The sequence below is a fragment of the Dromaius novaehollandiae genome, chromosome 2, assembly GCF_036370855.1.
Source record: "Dromaius novaehollandiae isolate bDroNov1 chromosome 2, bDroNov1.hap1, whole genome shotgun sequence".
Taxonomy (NCBI): Eukaryota; Metazoa; Chordata; class Aves; order Casuariiformes; family Dromaiidae; genus Dromaius; species Dromaius novaehollandiae.
This window is the reverse complement of record NC_088099.1, coordinates 139,779,677-139,796,499: the sequence shown is the minus strand read 5'-3', so window position 1 is coordinate 139,796,499 and position 16,823 is coordinate 139,779,677. Positions and strand designations below refer to the sequence as shown.

Sequence of the window (16,823 nt, the reverse complement as noted above, 5' to 3'; positions counted from 1 at the left end):
GGCTTAGTGGGAGATTAGAAACCTAGGCCACATCTAGACATCTCTACATTAGTTGTTTTAGTCTCAAACTGAATTACACACGGGAACATTGCTACCCTCCATACCTTTTTAAGTTACATTTGTATTGAGCAGTAGGGCCTACGCTTGTACACCTTTGGCACTGTGCTATAGAAATTGTGTATAGAGATGTTAATGAGCTAATGAGATCTTCATTATTGAATGATGGTTTGTAAAGTATAGGTTTTCATTATGATTGCTAGTAGGCACTCCTATTCACCCCTACAAAGAATCCCGAAAGCACTTTCAGTAGTGACCTGAAGCCACTGGTCTCAGGTTGCAATGGTCCAGTTTTGGTGGTGTACACAGAGATTTGCCATTATCACCTGGGGCCTTGAGTGTGAGTTGGGTCAAACTTAGTTGTCACACTGACAGTCTTCCATTCCACATACTTCTTCAGCCAGCCTTGGAAAAATCTCAGGCCTAAAGACAGTGTTTCTGTTAAGATGGCTGATGGCTATAAATAGTGATTGTTTACATCTGTACTTGGGAGGCTGAAGTAATCTGAGTAGGCAGCCTGTTATTTAAAACACTAGAGACTTCAAAAGAGATGGCAATTCACTGCTGTCACAACATAAACTACCGAGCCTGGTGTTAATGAATTGTGAGATCTTTGCTTTTTTTCCCAGCAAGGATATTGTGTCATGAAGGAGCAATTAATACATCAGACTTCATGATGACCAGTAGGAAGTGGTGGAAATGTATGGGAGCAACGAACATATGAATTTGGACGGACATTGTTGGCCTACCCAATGTAATAGATGTGTAAGAAAGGTGCAAAAGTTAGTCATTAACGTGTTTGTGTTCTGTGGCATTCACCAGGTTTACAGTGTCTGCATTCAGGGGATGTCCAACTCATAGAAACTCATTCATGTTGAGACATGAGATGTTTTGCTACAGTCTTCCAGCTTACTATCCCTTTTTACCAAATTTGAAAGCAATTGTTAATCCACTGCAGACTCTGTGGAGTGACAGAGAATCTGGTGCATTAAAAACATTTCTGTTGGTTTTGGATTTACGTTTTGTGGTGGTGGAGTTTCACACTGACTAGCATAGGTAGCTAATTTAGAGGACCTAATTAGGAGTCTGATCGCCATTAGGCTTCCTTTGCTACTACTGGAGACAGAGGAGCTCCTCCAAATTGGTGATGCAGAGCACCTAAATTAAGTGTTTGTTTCTGTGTGCTTGGACTCAAACAGTTGTTTCTTGCAGAGAGTTCTCTTTTGTATTAGAGGTCGTTTGGGGAAAATACAGATACTGCTGTTTCCTGTCACCTGTGAACTTTTGCTGTGTGATCATCAAGAGTAAAATAAGCCAGGCCTGGCATGTTGTCTAGTGGGCTCAAAAGTGCTTCCCTGTGAAATGTTACGTCCAGAATGTAGTTGGTTTAGCTCTTTGTCCCCTTTCAGTATAACACGTGTGCTAACTTGATTCCTGCTTCCTGCCCTAAACTGAGATTTTAGTGTGAGAGAAGGAAGTGCTGCGGTGAGTGCCTTGTATAGAGTTTTCTGCTGGAGAGCTAGTTTTTTGTGGTTCTGTGTCTCTATTCTGTAACTGAAAGAAAGGAGATTATAACATGTTCAGAAACTCAGCTGCTAAGGTTGCCATGTCTTCAGTGTCTGATATTTGCGTCATACATTCATGGCAGGTCATTTGATGCAGGTGCCCAGTACTAGAGAATAGCATTCGTTCCATGTTACAAAATGGCAATGGTGTCTCTCTAAATAACATACAATTTTTTCATGTGTATCATATAAACACTGCTCATCTTTTCTATTTTAATATTTGGGAGTCTCCGTAATGCAAAGGATGAGAGCTGTCATAATGTATTTTCTCACAACTTCCATCCTTGGTACATAATTCCTTTTAGATATCTTGTGGAAATGCAGTGAATTATACAACTGTTTTTTCCCCCAGGATAAATATAAAAGCACAAAAGCTTAGTAGCAGTTTGTAAAGAGTGTAAATTACATGACTGATACAGACTCTTAATTTAGGTGCATCTTCACTTCTCTAGGTTTGTGTGTCTGTGTCTGTGTGGTGAAATACTATGGTCAAATGGCATAATATTAACACACACAAGCTCTCATATAAGAAATATGTGCTACTTCACAGGAACTATATAGAGTGGCTTACAGGTAGTTTTATAAATACACAGGGACAATTTTGAATCACTTGGAAGAAAGAGAGAAATAATAGATTTGCTAATTGTTTGCTTCTGACATAGCAGCCATGTTCTGCTTTACCTACCAACATACACCAATGTGGTATTTGCTGTATCCCTACCAAAACACCAGTGTGCATCTTCAGGTAGAGCTACACAAATAATCCCTGCCTTTTTGTCACAAGAGATTTTGCAGTGGAACTTGGAGCAAAAGAATTAAATAGTTGTTGGTAGAAAAATTACCTGTCAGCTTAGTTCCGTGGCAACAATGTTTGACTTTTTAGTGTTCTGTTATGCAAACAGATGTTGGGTTTTGGCAGATAAGTTTTTGAGTTGGGAATTTTTAGTTTGCTTTCAATAAAAAGAGGAACTTTTGGCAGCCATTGTGAATTGTGCATAAAAGTATTAATTAAATGGTAGAACATAAATAATTCTACCATTGTAGAAAAACAGAAAAACAGAAATCAAGAGCGTAACAGAATAAAACATAAAATTTTCAAGACATGTTTGCTGTTCCAGCTCATTAAGACACTGTCTCTGTTAGACAGCATTTTTTAAAGACCATAAAGATTAATAGTGTATTTAAAGATCTGCTATATTGGCATGTTTCTTCAAATTCTAATTTAGATCTAGTGGTTAATTGTGCTGTCTCCATGGTCAGAGGACAGAGAAGTAAATACACTCTTTGGCTTCAGAAATTTTAATTTCCAATTAAGCTTTTTGACTTAGGTGAAAATATATTCTCTGAGTGAGATAACATTTCAGTAGAGCATCTATTAGCTAGTATTGTACGAAAAAGATCTCTTGGTCCTTCCAAGTTCAACAGAACAGTAAAACTTTTAGTCTGATTTCACATGACTAGTATATTGAGAAAAGGTCTAAAACAGTTTTCTTAGTGTCATCGTCATTTCTAGTAGACTCTTGTGAAGACCAATAATATTTGTGACTTATTCTTTCCTTAATGATTTGATTCTTTTCAGTTTGTTTGTCTGAAATACAGTTTAGATTGTTCCCCTTCTTTATGCTGAACTGAAGTAGTTTAATAGTAGTATTCCATGTTCACTGAGATGGATATGGAAAGTGACTGTGTTATTCATTCTTTTTTTGTGACTCAGTCCCATGTACACTAAAATTAATGAGTGTTGTTTTATATTCAGATGGGTTCAGTATCCAGATTTGAAAAAACTATAGTTATTTTTAGTTCCTTTAGATCATTTTTGTTCCTTTATCAGGGAAGATCCAAGACTCCCAGGCTTTAATGATCAAGATTCTTTCAAAATCTGTATCTTCTTTTTTTTTTCTTCATTACTTAAGCAAGTTGTTCCTAAATTCAGGAACCCTCTTGGGGTTCAAGAAAATTAAAGATTGCTCTAGGATCCTGTTTGTTTGATTAGAAAATCTTATGTGTTTATTATATTTTGAGTTTTTACATTGTTCTGTTATTTTTATTTCTTTAAAATAAATATTTATACAAGATTTTGCTAGTTTTTTGACTGTTCACACTTGTCCTCCCCCCCCCCCCCCGAAATCTTCAAAGGAATCAAAAATAGCTAAAAGATTGAATTTCTTGTTAGTTTCATTTGGCCATTTTCTTATCTGTTAGATCATCTGCTTTCTGCTTAGTATTTCTTTCTTCCTTATAACATTTTGAAATTTTTTGTCTTGTTTACCTCTTCATCAGGAGTTCCTTCTGCTTTCTTGCCATCCTCCTTTTTCCTCTGAGCTTTGACTGAGTGAATACATTCTTCTTTTTCTATTCCCAGTACAGATTTTCTTTGATCTCAAATTTCTGAGCATGTGTGGCAAAGTCACAGAGGCCGGCCAACTTTTATTTCTTGCATTTTTGTTCCAGAAGAAGTGCTGTTTGGTGTGCATTAATTTAGGAAGTTTTGTCTGCTTAAAAGGATTCCAAAGCTGGTTGACGTTAAAGTTCAGTCCTATTGCATTTGCCTAGAATTCTTTGTCTTGACATTTTGAGCTTATTTGGTATCTCTTACCCTGAATTATGTGTACCAAGTCTAGTTAATGGTGGCTGTTTTCATGTATCCCTCCATACTGTTCTTTCAGCCTGAAATGATTTTTTTTAGATCACATTAAAATAGATCACTGGCGGTTTCTCCTCTAATTAATTAGCATGTTTCCACTTCTGGATTATTATATATTTTTCTGTCTAGCTTCTGGCTATTCCAGCTATATTTTTACTTAAAGCTGCTGTGTGCTCTGTGCCCCATGAGCATAGCTCTCAGTAAAGCTTGTATACTGGCAGATCACCAAGATAATGACAGTCATGAAGTCAGCAGTCACTTCTCCTTGGGTTTGTTCTTCCTGCTTTCTTTACCTAAGCATCTTTAACATCATATTTACTTATCTTGAAAATGTAGTTCTCTAATACTTATAAGCTGTAACAGTTAATAGCTAAAATGGTAAATGCAACATTCACAATGTTCTTTATCTCTCTTCAGATGTAGTCCACAAATGATCTAATGTTCCGTGGTTATTAGTTGGCCTGTACCAGTATTTCTTCATAGGTAACGCACTGCAATCTTCCTCTCAGCCTCTCTTCTGCTCAGCTTTTTTTTTCTCCTTTCTTCCACAGATGCTTACTACTTGCTGCTTTTTCTGGTCCGCAGGAGCTAATGACCTTTTGCCTATGTCCCTGCTAATATCTCCTTTCTGTTCTGGAGTTCCTACCTATCCTTTCCTCTCAGGTTAGGAATAATTTGCTTAAGTAATAAAAAAGAAAAAAGAAAAGAAGATACAGGTTTTAAAAGAATCTTGACCATTAAAGCCTGGGAGCATAATTCTTGGATCTACTTAACATTTGAATTTGGTTGAGCCCCTTTCTAGCATTTAGCTTGGTGTTTGCAGTTTCTTTTTCACACCTTGTAAAAATTATGTACCCAAAAGCTTGGAACTTTTTCCAAGTTTATCAGCCAATATAATAAAAGGTGCAGTAACTCTTCCTACAAATCTTGCTGTTCTCGTATCTTTACAACAACACAGCTGCAACAAAGCTAATACTGTTCTTCCTATATTCACATGCTAATCTAACTTGGCAGTCTTCATAATGCTCTTGATTTATGCAGCCTAGTGAAATAGCTCAATCATACTTTGTTGCAGTTTCATATAGTGTTTAATGCAATCTCAAAGTGGATTGCTGCTGAAAGGTGGTTTTCTCTTTCTGTCTCTTGCTGTGCATTCTGACTTTGCATGCGGTCTAATGATTTTATGACCTTAGGATCAGTTGGATCATCCTGCTGATTTAACAGAAAATTACTGTCCGCAAATTATTACTTTCCTATGAGAGTTGTTGATCTAACAGCGTGGATGTCGTGTGTATCACCAGCTGAGCAAAAGGATTTGGGAAAGACCATGTCTTTCACAGATAGCCTATAGTTAGAGATTAAATACAATAATAACAACAATTTCATGTATGTATTACTCCTCCTTGCAAGACCCTCTCAAGATTTGGAGTGAAGTCTTGGTTTTACCGAAGTCTGGAGTAAAACCTACATTGATGTGAGTGGGCATTACTGTTTCTTCTCCTCTGATGTTGAAACTGAAGATGGCTTCAGTATTTGTTTGGGGAACAAAGAATCATGTAGCTATTCTTTATAATCTCTCATCTTACCTTTTTAGGCAAGGGCCATTATCTGCCAGCTGCTAGTTTGTTCATGTCTAAAAGGAACCAGCATCTAAAAATCTCACTTTACCATGCTAATTCTGGAACTTAAATTTTTCAACAAAAAAGTTCATTTGTGCAGAAAAAAGATTTGCTTTATACAATAAGTGCATATTCTTTATTGTCTCTCTCCACCATCTCACTGATTCTCCAGTTTCTTTTTCTTGCTGCTGCAAGTTTCACTGTTTATTTCCCATTTTCCTCTCTAGTTTCAGCTTTAGTCATAGCCTATCTGTAATTAACATGCATGTGTTCCACAACCTGCATCATGAGAAACATGGAAGCGTTATATATCCACCCTACTCTTGAATAAAATCCTGTGAGTTGTTGACAAAGCAATGCTGTATAGCAGGAAATCACAGGCAGTACACATCCAGCTGAGACACCTTGGTACTGTCCGAGCGTGCACATACTGTTTCCTTGCTGAAATCAAATGCCCTTAGCGTTACCTGTCTTTCAGAGTCCATGCTTATCACTCTTGTTTCTCTTTTCACTGCTCTGTACCTTTTTGTTTTACTCATAGATGCACTTATTTTGGAACAGGACATGAGCTAGGCTATGAGAAAATTAGCTAAGACTGTTCTGAAAGTAGGGCCAATAATATCAATGAAATCTAGAGCTCAGTGAGGGTGCTGGGGATAAATATCGTTAAATGTTTCTGACGCATCTGCTTCTTTCTGCCTCTTGGTTTGAAACAGGTTCCAATAGGGAATATGACATAACTCAAATGTGTGCTAATATGCTGGAAAGTGTGGTATTTTGTACTACCAGATTTACAAATTATGTTGTCGAACATTTATTTCTTACTTAGCTCAAAAAGTATAAAATGAACCATAGTGAGGGTGAGTTTTTGTTCTGGCAACATTAACTCCTATTTTCGTTATTTCCTCTCTTTGTCTCTTTATTTACTTGTTTTTATTGTTTCTTTATTTATAACTATAGTGATGATACCCACGGCTAATTTGTTTTATTTAGTTACTTTTGCCAGTTAATAAAATATTCCTTGAATAGTTGGACATATCCTCACAAACTGAAAGTAATTATCCAGTTTTATGGTAAAAGGAAGCTCAATACTTAGATTGCTTTAAAAAGTAATTGCAGAAAATACTGTAAGACTTTTAATGGTGGCATATCATTGACTGTTTGACAGATGTAGAAAGTAAAGATAATTATTGTTTATTATATTTTTCCACAGTTTTCACTGTTGATGCCTATAAAATTATGTGTATTGTTTTTTGTTTTAGTGCTGAGCTTACACTAGATATTTTGTTAAGGTTACTTGTCATCAATTCAGCTGCCAGTACAGTATATTAGCTAATGTGGGTGCTAGGCTTATTTAGCATTGAGAAACACAGGAAAGTTACTGTGCTTATTATATTTAATTAATTTGTTTTGTACTGCATTCCAGGCAGACACACAAGTACAATAATGATCTTGATTTTAGATTCTGTACAACAACTCTAGACATATTAGTCTCAAAATAGAGGGCTGTGATTAAAACACATCAATCAAGTAATACTGATGACTGATTACTATTGAAGAGAGCACATTGATGCCAGATTGGGCCACTTGCATTTACAGTAACAACTATAATGAAAACGCTGTTTTAGTACTAGTGGTTGATTTCCTTTGTTATTCCCGCTGCCTATCCCTCCCTATTTCCCTTAATTGGAACTTTATTCTTATGTGATCATAGTTGAAACTATTTCTGACAGTATCTTCTGCTACCATCGGCTTATTTTCTAGATGGGAAGTGACGGAGTTTTGCGCCTCAGTAGTTCCGCTCTAAATAATGAATTCTTTGCATATGCAGCACAAGGGTGGAAACAACGACTGGCAGAAGGTAACTCCACTTATTCTCAGATTTACCAGATATTAATTATTTTTATGAAGGATGCCTTTGTTTCTATGTTTGAGAAATACTTTTAGAATGGAAAATGTAATACAGCAGCAATTCAGCAAGAAAAAATTGCTGATTCCATTTTGAATTTTACAGCCTGCTGTGGCAGCTTATTTTGACAGTTAGAAAAAAATAAAGAAAAGCATTTTCATCACTGTCAGACTTGGAAATATAAATGCATGTGACTAAATCCCTCCAATATACCTTGTAAATACTGAGGTTATATGCTAAATGAAATCTTTCTAGGTCAAACTCACTTTTGCTTTTCATCATTTTAATTTGGGATTGTTGGATGACTGTAAGAGCTGTGTGTCATATGTGTAACTGTAATTTATAATGATCCTATATTAGACTAAACCTTGACAACTTTTATTCAATATGTTAGTATTTCTTTTTTAGGAGAATTTACTCCAGAAATGCAGTTGCGCATCAGACAGGAGATTGAAAAAGAAAAGAAAACTGAACCTTGGAAAGAAAAATTCTTTGAAAGGTTTTATGGTGAAAAGTAAGTATTGAAGTAAATAAAAACATTTTTTCATTTTCTTTTAGGAGGAAATGAAAAAATAATTCTCTGCTTCACATAGCACAGCCATATGCTGTAAAACTTAATAAAGTGGTTATCAAAGGCAGTCATTTCCCATATAAGAAGCTGTGGGTAGAATTATAGTGGCGTGTCTGCACTTGCATTACAATTGCGTTTTTAAAGGTTCATAACTCATCCATAAAAATTCATTCCGAGGAAAGCTTAGGACACAAGGCCTAAGCATGTGAGTATTTTTTAATTTTTTTTTTTTAAAGATAGCGTTAGGGCAATTCTCTGCTCCTGCAAAATATAAATTCAGTCTCTACAGAATAGAAGACTAGTAGAAATATTTCTATAGTTTGTTTTTATTTATTTGTTCTAAGTTGGTTGTGAAAGCTTTTAAAATCAAATAGTGCTTTTGAGTGTTTGTCCCAGATGGCTCTTCACTGGATTGGAAAGTAAAACATGGAAGAAACACTGGCTAGAGACTAATCCCCCTGAAAGTGACAATAACTAGTCTTATTTTGGAAGTGAGATACAAAGAATAAATATTGACTAAAGTGAATTATTGGCTAAAATGAATTAGAAAGTATCGCTCCAGGTGTTCAACTGAGGTGAGTCCACATGATTTCCTTGGTACAATGTCTTGATGGCGTTCTGCAACAGCTAAAGATTTAGTCCTTAAATTCTCTCTGTTTTAAAAACATTTTTTTTCTAAGATTTTCTTAACATTTGAGAATACTCCTTTTAAAAATTGATTCTAAAAAGTTAATCCATCAATTGCATCTCTCTTAAAAAAAATCAGAAAGATATCACGTTTTTATTTTGAGGTATGTTTTAATGTAATTTATTAATAATATTTAGTAGACAGAAATGTACCAAAGGAACCGTTATGATGCGGGAGTTCTTAATTTTGTTGTTAGATACTTTTTACTTAGGAAATCAGGAGCACTGAGAAGCCTGCATGTGTGTAATTAACTTAAAGGCTATAGCATTGACTAAAGCATTTGTGTAGCCAGCAGCTACTTCTCACAATCCACTGTCTTGGACCACTAGGAAGTGTAGTCAAAATAAGGCAGCAAATAGACAGATTGACTAAAATGTTTACCATTGCATTTCCTTGTTTAGGTGCTTTCTCCCAGTGTGAATACTATTTCTGCCCCACTTTAAATATAATGCAAGTTCTAGGGTCTTAGCAGGGCAGATTTTTTTTATTGTCAAGTGCTTAATTTCATATTTAAAAGGTTTGAGACCTCAATTTAGTCCAGCTGTTGATCCCTTTCATATAAAATAGTATTAATGAGCTTCTTAGATAAGCAGCATAATAGCTTTTCATTATGCATGTCAAGATAAGTCATTTACAGACTCTTCATGAAGGAGAAAGCTATGTAAGGTGCTGCCATAGGACCTCCCACAGAAAGCAGAAGTTTAATAACAGCAAAGCATGAGCAGCTCATTCTAGCGAAAGTGTATTCCTAAGTCACAGATGAGTATCGCATTCATGGAGAATGCAACTCATAATTTTACAGACCCAGCAGTCCTACAGTGCTAGCTGAATGCTGCGTGCTTTAATAGTTGGCAGATAATAACTCAGTCTGCAGGGATACATGTCATTTGGAATGATATATTCCTGACGTACACATTGTCATGCAAAATGACATATCATACATAATATCTGTTTCTGACTACAGTATTGAATGTGGCTCCCCCTTCCCTCTCGCCAGCTTACGTTGTTTCAGTTGCATTCTTTTTCCGGGCTAATATGCAGGCAGCGTCTACTTCTCAGCTGCTTGGCTGGTCTTAAGCATTTTTCCCCATTATTTACTGGCTGCCTGGTAGTTTTTGCTATAGTTTCCACCTGGTAGAAGTTCTCTTACCTTTCTGTGTTGGGCTTTGTCTAGTTTCAGTTATGCTGATATTACTGAAGTAGCAGATTCTGAACACTTTCTGAGCTCTTTCCCAGATGTATTGTCTGCAAAATGGGTCTCCGTTGCAGTCTTCACTCATTCGCTCTCCAGTCAGTTTGGTATTTTTGCTCTGACTTTGGCTAATTTGATCTTTAGATATTCCATAACTAAATTCAGCTTTCACCTTGTACCTAAAGAAGGACAATTAATAGAATCTTTGTAATCATTTTTACATACTCTGTAGTTCATGACTTTCAAAGGCTTTAAAGGCTTCAAAGGCTTCCATGTAGGCTCTATGCCTTGTTTTTTTTATGTTTGCTCATATCTGTGCCCAGGCCATTCAGCATGAGACTGTCAGTTGTAGTTTACATGCATCCATTTTATGTTCTTTCCGCTTTTGGAGTTCTGTTTCTCGTGGTCATTCCCTTTTTCCTCTCTCTGTCTGTCTTCGAAAAACTAGGACTTTATTCTGCAGTCATTTATCCAGGGCCAGCTGATGCATGTTGCCAGAAATATACACTCTTCTGGCTTTGCCCCCAGGATTACAAAGGTTATATTCTATTGTCTCAATATATTATTTCTTTTCCTACTCTTGAGAGAGTTGCATGTCAGGATGGTGCTGCCAGCCCACTAAATCAAAGGTTTCATTTTGGGCATACGTCCTCTAAATTTTGTTGCTGATTTAACCCTTCATTAATTTTTTAAATTTTCTCTAGTACTTCTTCTCCCAGCACTACAATATCAACCTCTATATTTCTTTGAGTAGCTGTTTGGGGTTTTTTTTTTGATGATTGACTGCCCTTACTTTATCAGTAGAATCCTGTCCTTATCGGCACTTTCACTGATGGCTGTTTACTGCTGTTCTCATATTTTTCTGCTTTGTTGCAAATTTTGAGTGTCTGTTTCGCTAAGGAAAAAGACAGATCAGCTGTTTATCTTGCAATGTGGGGTTGTCTTAAACATGCTGATCTCGAGTCCTCCTTTTGAAAGTCTTTTTCTTCACTGCAGTATCTTAAGATAGTAGTATTTCTAATACTGCATAAAACTAGTTAAGATTCAGCACATGTTCTGCTGGCCTTAATCCTGCATTATCTTATTTTTCTTATACTTCTTCCTCTTTGATATGTTACTAGGAGGTGTATATTTATGTAGTGTCTCTGTGACAGATATATTCACCTTTATCTTGTCCTCATTCCTTTGCTTATTTTCCTTCTATAAGGACAGCTATCAGGCATTGTCTTTTGTGATGTAAGGCAGCTGGAGAAAATAGACCATAGGTTTAGCTTTCACTAATGCAGTGCTTTTTTTTTTCTCCCTCTCCTCATTTTCCTTAGATAACTTTTTCTGATTTACAGAAGAAATTTTAGAGGAAGGAATTTATTCACCTAAAATTAGTTGTTTGGTTCTGTATATAGTCTATTGAGAGAGTGACATTTTCAGAGAGGTATTCAGTGTGGGGGAAGTAAATTAGCTGCTCTGAATTTCTCTCTGAAGGCTTCTCCCTCAGCCTATTGATGGCACAGGGAGACTATGTACATATATTAAGTGACTCGTGGTAGGCAATATTAATAATTACCTTAGGAGTCCTTCTTGGATACCAATTCCAGGCTCATTTTTTTATGTTTATAACTCACTGTGAATAATGTATCTTTTCAGTGTTTTTCAGAAGTCTGATCACAGATCTTGATTTTTCACATGTTTATTCTGTGCTTTCACATGTATAGGCCTTTCTGATTTCTGTATCCTCTGGCCACACATTGGCAAAGTTCTCTTGCTTCCTTAATTTCTGAATATCTGTCATGCTTGCTTAATGGCTATATTATTCTTCAGCTACTTTGTTTAAAATGAGAACAGAAATCAAGCATCTGTTAATAAAATTAGAGGATCCTTAGTCCTATAAAATTTCTTTTAGTCTTCCAACCAGGCTTTTCTATATTTTCTAGTGCTGTGGAATTGCTCAGGCACAATGTGTGCTTGGAAGATCTTATTAAAGATGCTGAACACCTGCACTCCCCCTTCCCTTAGTATGGAATAAGGATGTCAGACTTTTTTTCAGCCCTTGGTTTTTGTTTTGTTGTTGTTTTTTAATTCTGTCAAAGTAATAAAACTTTAATATTTTCAGGATCAAAGATAAGAAAATCTTCAGAATAGTTTAATATGAAATATACAAATGCTGCATTTGCACATCATCCTTGAAAATGCATTTAATATAAATATATCCCTTATTTGCTCCTTAGGAATGTTCAGCTTGGATGAAATTGGATGAACAGTATATGCCTAGATCTGTTCATTTAGAAATAGTTTATTAATGTAAAGGGAGTATTTATAGGGTGCTGAAAGAGAGTGGAGCAAAAACATACAAGTTATCAACTGATATCTTTATGATTGACTCTTGACTGGTAAAATGAGGCTGAAATTGAGTTATTTTAATTTCCATCATACATACGAAATGATTGTAGAATTACAAAACTGAAGTGAAAGGCATACTTTGCTTTATTAGTTTTAGATGCAGCATTTTCTTTCAAGTGCAGCATTTAAGCCATGTTGTTGGCTGTGTTGACTCTAAATGCAGGTGTAGGAGGAAAAGGGATTTTCTCCAGAACTGCTACTGGTGGAAGAAGATACATTTGTGCATTTCTTCTGCAGTGTCTGCAATGTTAGTATTTCAGTATTGTGCTGATACAAAAAAACCCAACCAACAACAGCAATTTAAAGAGAGTCTGAGTAGCAGTGAATCTGTGTAGCTTGCTTTTTTACCTCATTGAAATGCCAAATAGTTAAACAATGAGGAATAAATTACTTGGGTTTTTATTATTTGACTTTCTTAACATGGTTAAGACAAGTTGGGTAGTTCATTTTCCAAAATAAATAAAACCAAATTTTTTATCATATAAATTTGTCTGCTGCTATTTAACCAAACCATTATTTTAAACTGGACAAAATGTCCTTTTCATAAATAAAAGATGTGGGAGAAAAAGGTGAACCTATCCCTTTATTATGTCTGTGATGAAACAACCTTTTTAATTTGTGTGTTTTTATTTAGATTGGGAATGTCAAGAGGGGAATCAGTGAAACTCACTGCAGTACAGAGCTATGATGAAGATGAAAGCAGTTCTTTGTGTGGATCTTCTGGCATAGCTGGTCCTTCTGAGCAAGCAACCTTTGAGGACCATGAACAGAAAGGTGCTAAAATCCCACCATTGCCAGAGAGGGATTATTGTCCATCTCTTTGTAATATGGAACAGGTTCCAGTCAAGGATCTAATGGCAGAATCGGAAGATATACTGATACCTGAAGAATCTATCATTCAGGAAGAGATTGCTGAAGAGGTTGAGACAAGTATTTGTGAATGCCAGCAGGAGAACCATAAAACAGAACACGAGTTTTCTGAGGAGTCAGTAAGTCCAGCTGGCACAAATGAAGAAACAGAGGCAGCGCAGCTTAGAGACAGTGCTGAGTCCTGTGTCATGATGAATGATGTAAATGATACTGTATCTCACATTGAAATTAAAGTGGAGTTGAAATCAGAATGCCCTCAGGAGGAGATGTCAGTTGTGATAGATCAGCTGGAGGATTGCGTATCACCAGCACGATCAGCCTCATCCACAAACTCTGTCAGTGATACAGCAGAGAAGGATTCTGAGTCTGCAAAAGAGCTGATTGCTGCAGAAATGCAAAATGCTGCTCTGGAGGGCTCCTTGTTCACTGGTGGAGGCATTGCAGTGGATATGGAGCTTCAAAGTGACCCCGATGAACAATTGTCTGAAAATGCCTGTATTTCTGAAACTTCTTTTTCCTCTGGAAGTCCAGAAGGACCATGTGTCTGTGTTGCCTCTCCTGGGGGAGACACTCAGTCAACTTCAGAGGAACCCTGTACTCCAGCGTCTCTTGAAACAGCTTGCTCATCTGAAGTGTCCAGTACTGAAAACATTGAAGGCGATATTCAGCAAAAGGCCACCGATGAAAACTTGAACACACCCTTAATGTCAGAAATTTCTCCTATGTCCACCTCACCTGTAACCTCAGAAGCATCTCTTATGTCAAACTTACCTTTAACATCAGAGGCATCACCAGCTTCTAATTTACCTTTAACATCAGAAACATCTCCTATGTCTGATTTACCTTTAACATCTGAAACATCTTCAGTATCTTCTGTTCTTCTGACTTCGGAAACATCTGTGGCAAATAGTTTACCTCTTCCATCAGAAACATCTCCAATTTCTAATTCCTTCAGCAACGAAAGACTTATTTTGCAACAGAGGAAATCACCATGTTTGTTGGAAGACTCCCTCCCCACTTTGAAAGAAGAAAGCTCTACCATTCCTAAGGTTGTTCAAGAGGAAAATCTTGTTCTTCAGCCAAAGCAGCTTCAGAGTGCACCTGAAAATACGAAAGTTGGTCCAGTAGCAATTATGCCAGATACTTCAATATTGGAAGAGGCCCAAAGCAAAAACCTCGGTCATCAGCCATGTAAGTCACACTCTGAAATTGAGAAATCCTACATTGCTTCCATCCCAGAACTCTCTCCTCCAGAAGTAATCAAAATTAAAAATCACAGTATTCAGCAAAGAGGTGACAAGAAAGGTACTGTCCTGCCATCAGAGGTAACTGTCTTATCAGAAGGGTCATTGGGCAAAAATATTGAACTGCTTCCATCAAAACCACACGATAAACTATATACCTCATCTCTGGAGAAAGCTCCATTCTCCGAAGTGTGCAGAAGTAAATCTCACAAGCTAGCTGGCAGCACCCAAAGCCGACTGGAGAGTTCACATTCTTCCAAGTCATTAGAACCCACAAAATCAGCTGAAGTGAGGAACGAAAGTAGAGACCCAGAGATCCCAAAGAGGAAAACAGCAGAGCAGCACAGTTTTGGAATCTGTAAAGAGAAGAGAGCTAGAATAGATGATGATCAGCCTAACCGTAGTACTTCATCTACAAGTCCATCTGATAAAGATCAGCCACCCAGAGAAGAACCCCGAGTTCCACCCCTTAAGGTAAAGTAGTGAAAAAAACAGGCTGACTGGGAAATTAAAGGTTTATTCTTTCCCTCCTGCTGACTGCCTGTATACATAATGCATGGTGTATTTTTTTTGTGGAGATGTGAGGGGCCTTATTACTGACATTTCTGCTTTACTATTCCATTCCTACTGTGCCAAATTAGTTCCTGATACAGATTTACCTATAGATGTTCAGTCAGGTTCTTCGCTACAAAATTGCTTTTGTGTGGGGAAAAGTTTTTCAGGCTCTATGGCTTAATCTAATTCGTGACCTTCTCCTCATTTATGCAGAGCTGCTTGCCTTTCTTTTAATTGCCCAACTGTATTGCCCCCTTATTCTCCCACAAATGACTTCTCCAACAAGCATGAATAAAAAATGTTACCAAACTATTACTGAGAAAGACAACTAGTGCCTTAATCCAGCAAAAGAACCTGGAGTCAGAACCAACCAACGTTTGCAGATCCCTTTGCAAGCCCCCAGCTTCGGGAAGGGTGAAATGTAAGATTTCCCTGTATAATTAATTGAAAGGAGAGACCTGGTTATCAGGGGTAAGTGTCTAATCAATATCTGTATAGATATCTTTGTTAACGGTAAAGTAAAAAATAAAAAACAATACACCAGCTAAGTGAACTCCTTTTTGCCTATCATTTTGCTATGTAAGAAAGTGAATTCCAGTTGAAAAGCCTTCCCCCCCCCAACAGAGGGATCTACAGATTTAATTATATTTAGTATCAGCATTTTGTCCATCTTAATTTTGTACATGATGACATCAGTCAAAATTTAGATCCAATTTTCTGAACTTAAGCCATTGGCTTTGCAATACTAATTCCTAATTATTCAGAGATGCCCTTTTCTGCATTTATTTTTAACTACTGCAATCACTGAACTTTGTTAATATGGCCAGGGGGGCAAATATGGTAACTGTTGTAATCACTAGTGTGGCAGCATATTTCAACTAATGTATTTTTATGAGCAGTGGTGCAACTGGACGTTAGCCCATTCTGAGTTTAGCGATATTCTTTCATATTTGGAAAGTGTCTATCTAGCTTAATAAATTGTAATCATTTTCTAAGCACAAAGAAAAGTAGATCACTAGGGAAGGAGAAAGGTCGTGACTATAATAATAAAAGTAATCAAGCATTTAGAGCTTTAGCAGTTCTGATGATGCAAAGTGGAAACTGAAAAAAAAATTGCTGTGGAAATGAGAAGCAAAATGTTTTGGAGTAATTGTAAGATTGTAATGTACTTTAAATACGTTAATGTAAATGTTAATTCAATTGTTAACCAATAGACGGAGAAATCTGATGATGCAAGACATCAGTTACAAATAATGGATTTTTCCTTATGTATCTTGCCAGAAAAACCCAACTGAAAAAGCGTGGTAACCAAATTCAGAATTGGTCTTTTGACAGGGGCTTGTTGGCATATGTAAAGTGGAGCAAGTCTGATTCCTATTCACATGAAAGAGGTTTTCACAAAGCTTCACAATATTAGGCACCAGTGAGCAGTGTTTATTGACAGGCCAAGAAGTGAACTGTTTGGAAGAGTGAAATATTCCAGCCCTCCAGACCAGCACAGAGGTTGCCTAA

At 36.7% G+C, this 16,823-nt stretch overlaps 1 protein-coding gene across 6 annotated transcripts in view; it reads left to right on the top strand.

Moving 5' to 3' along the window:
• ASXL3 (ASXL transcriptional regulator 3) overlaps nt 1-16,823 on the top strand; it is a 128,678-nt gene that overhangs the window by 101,639 nt on the left and 10,216 nt on the right. For all 6 annotated transcript variants that reach the window (XM_064507593.1, XM_064507595.1, XM_064507596.1 and 3 more), the window contains 3 exons: nt 7,650-7,746; nt 8,203-8,308; nt 13,277-15,230. In XM_064507593.1, coding sequence (XP_064363663.1) covers nt 7,650-7,746; nt 8,203-8,308; nt 13,277-15,230 — 2,157 coding nt within the window. The remainder of the gene's footprint in view (nt 1-7,649; nt 7,747-8,202; nt 8,309-13,276; nt 15,231-16,823) is intronic.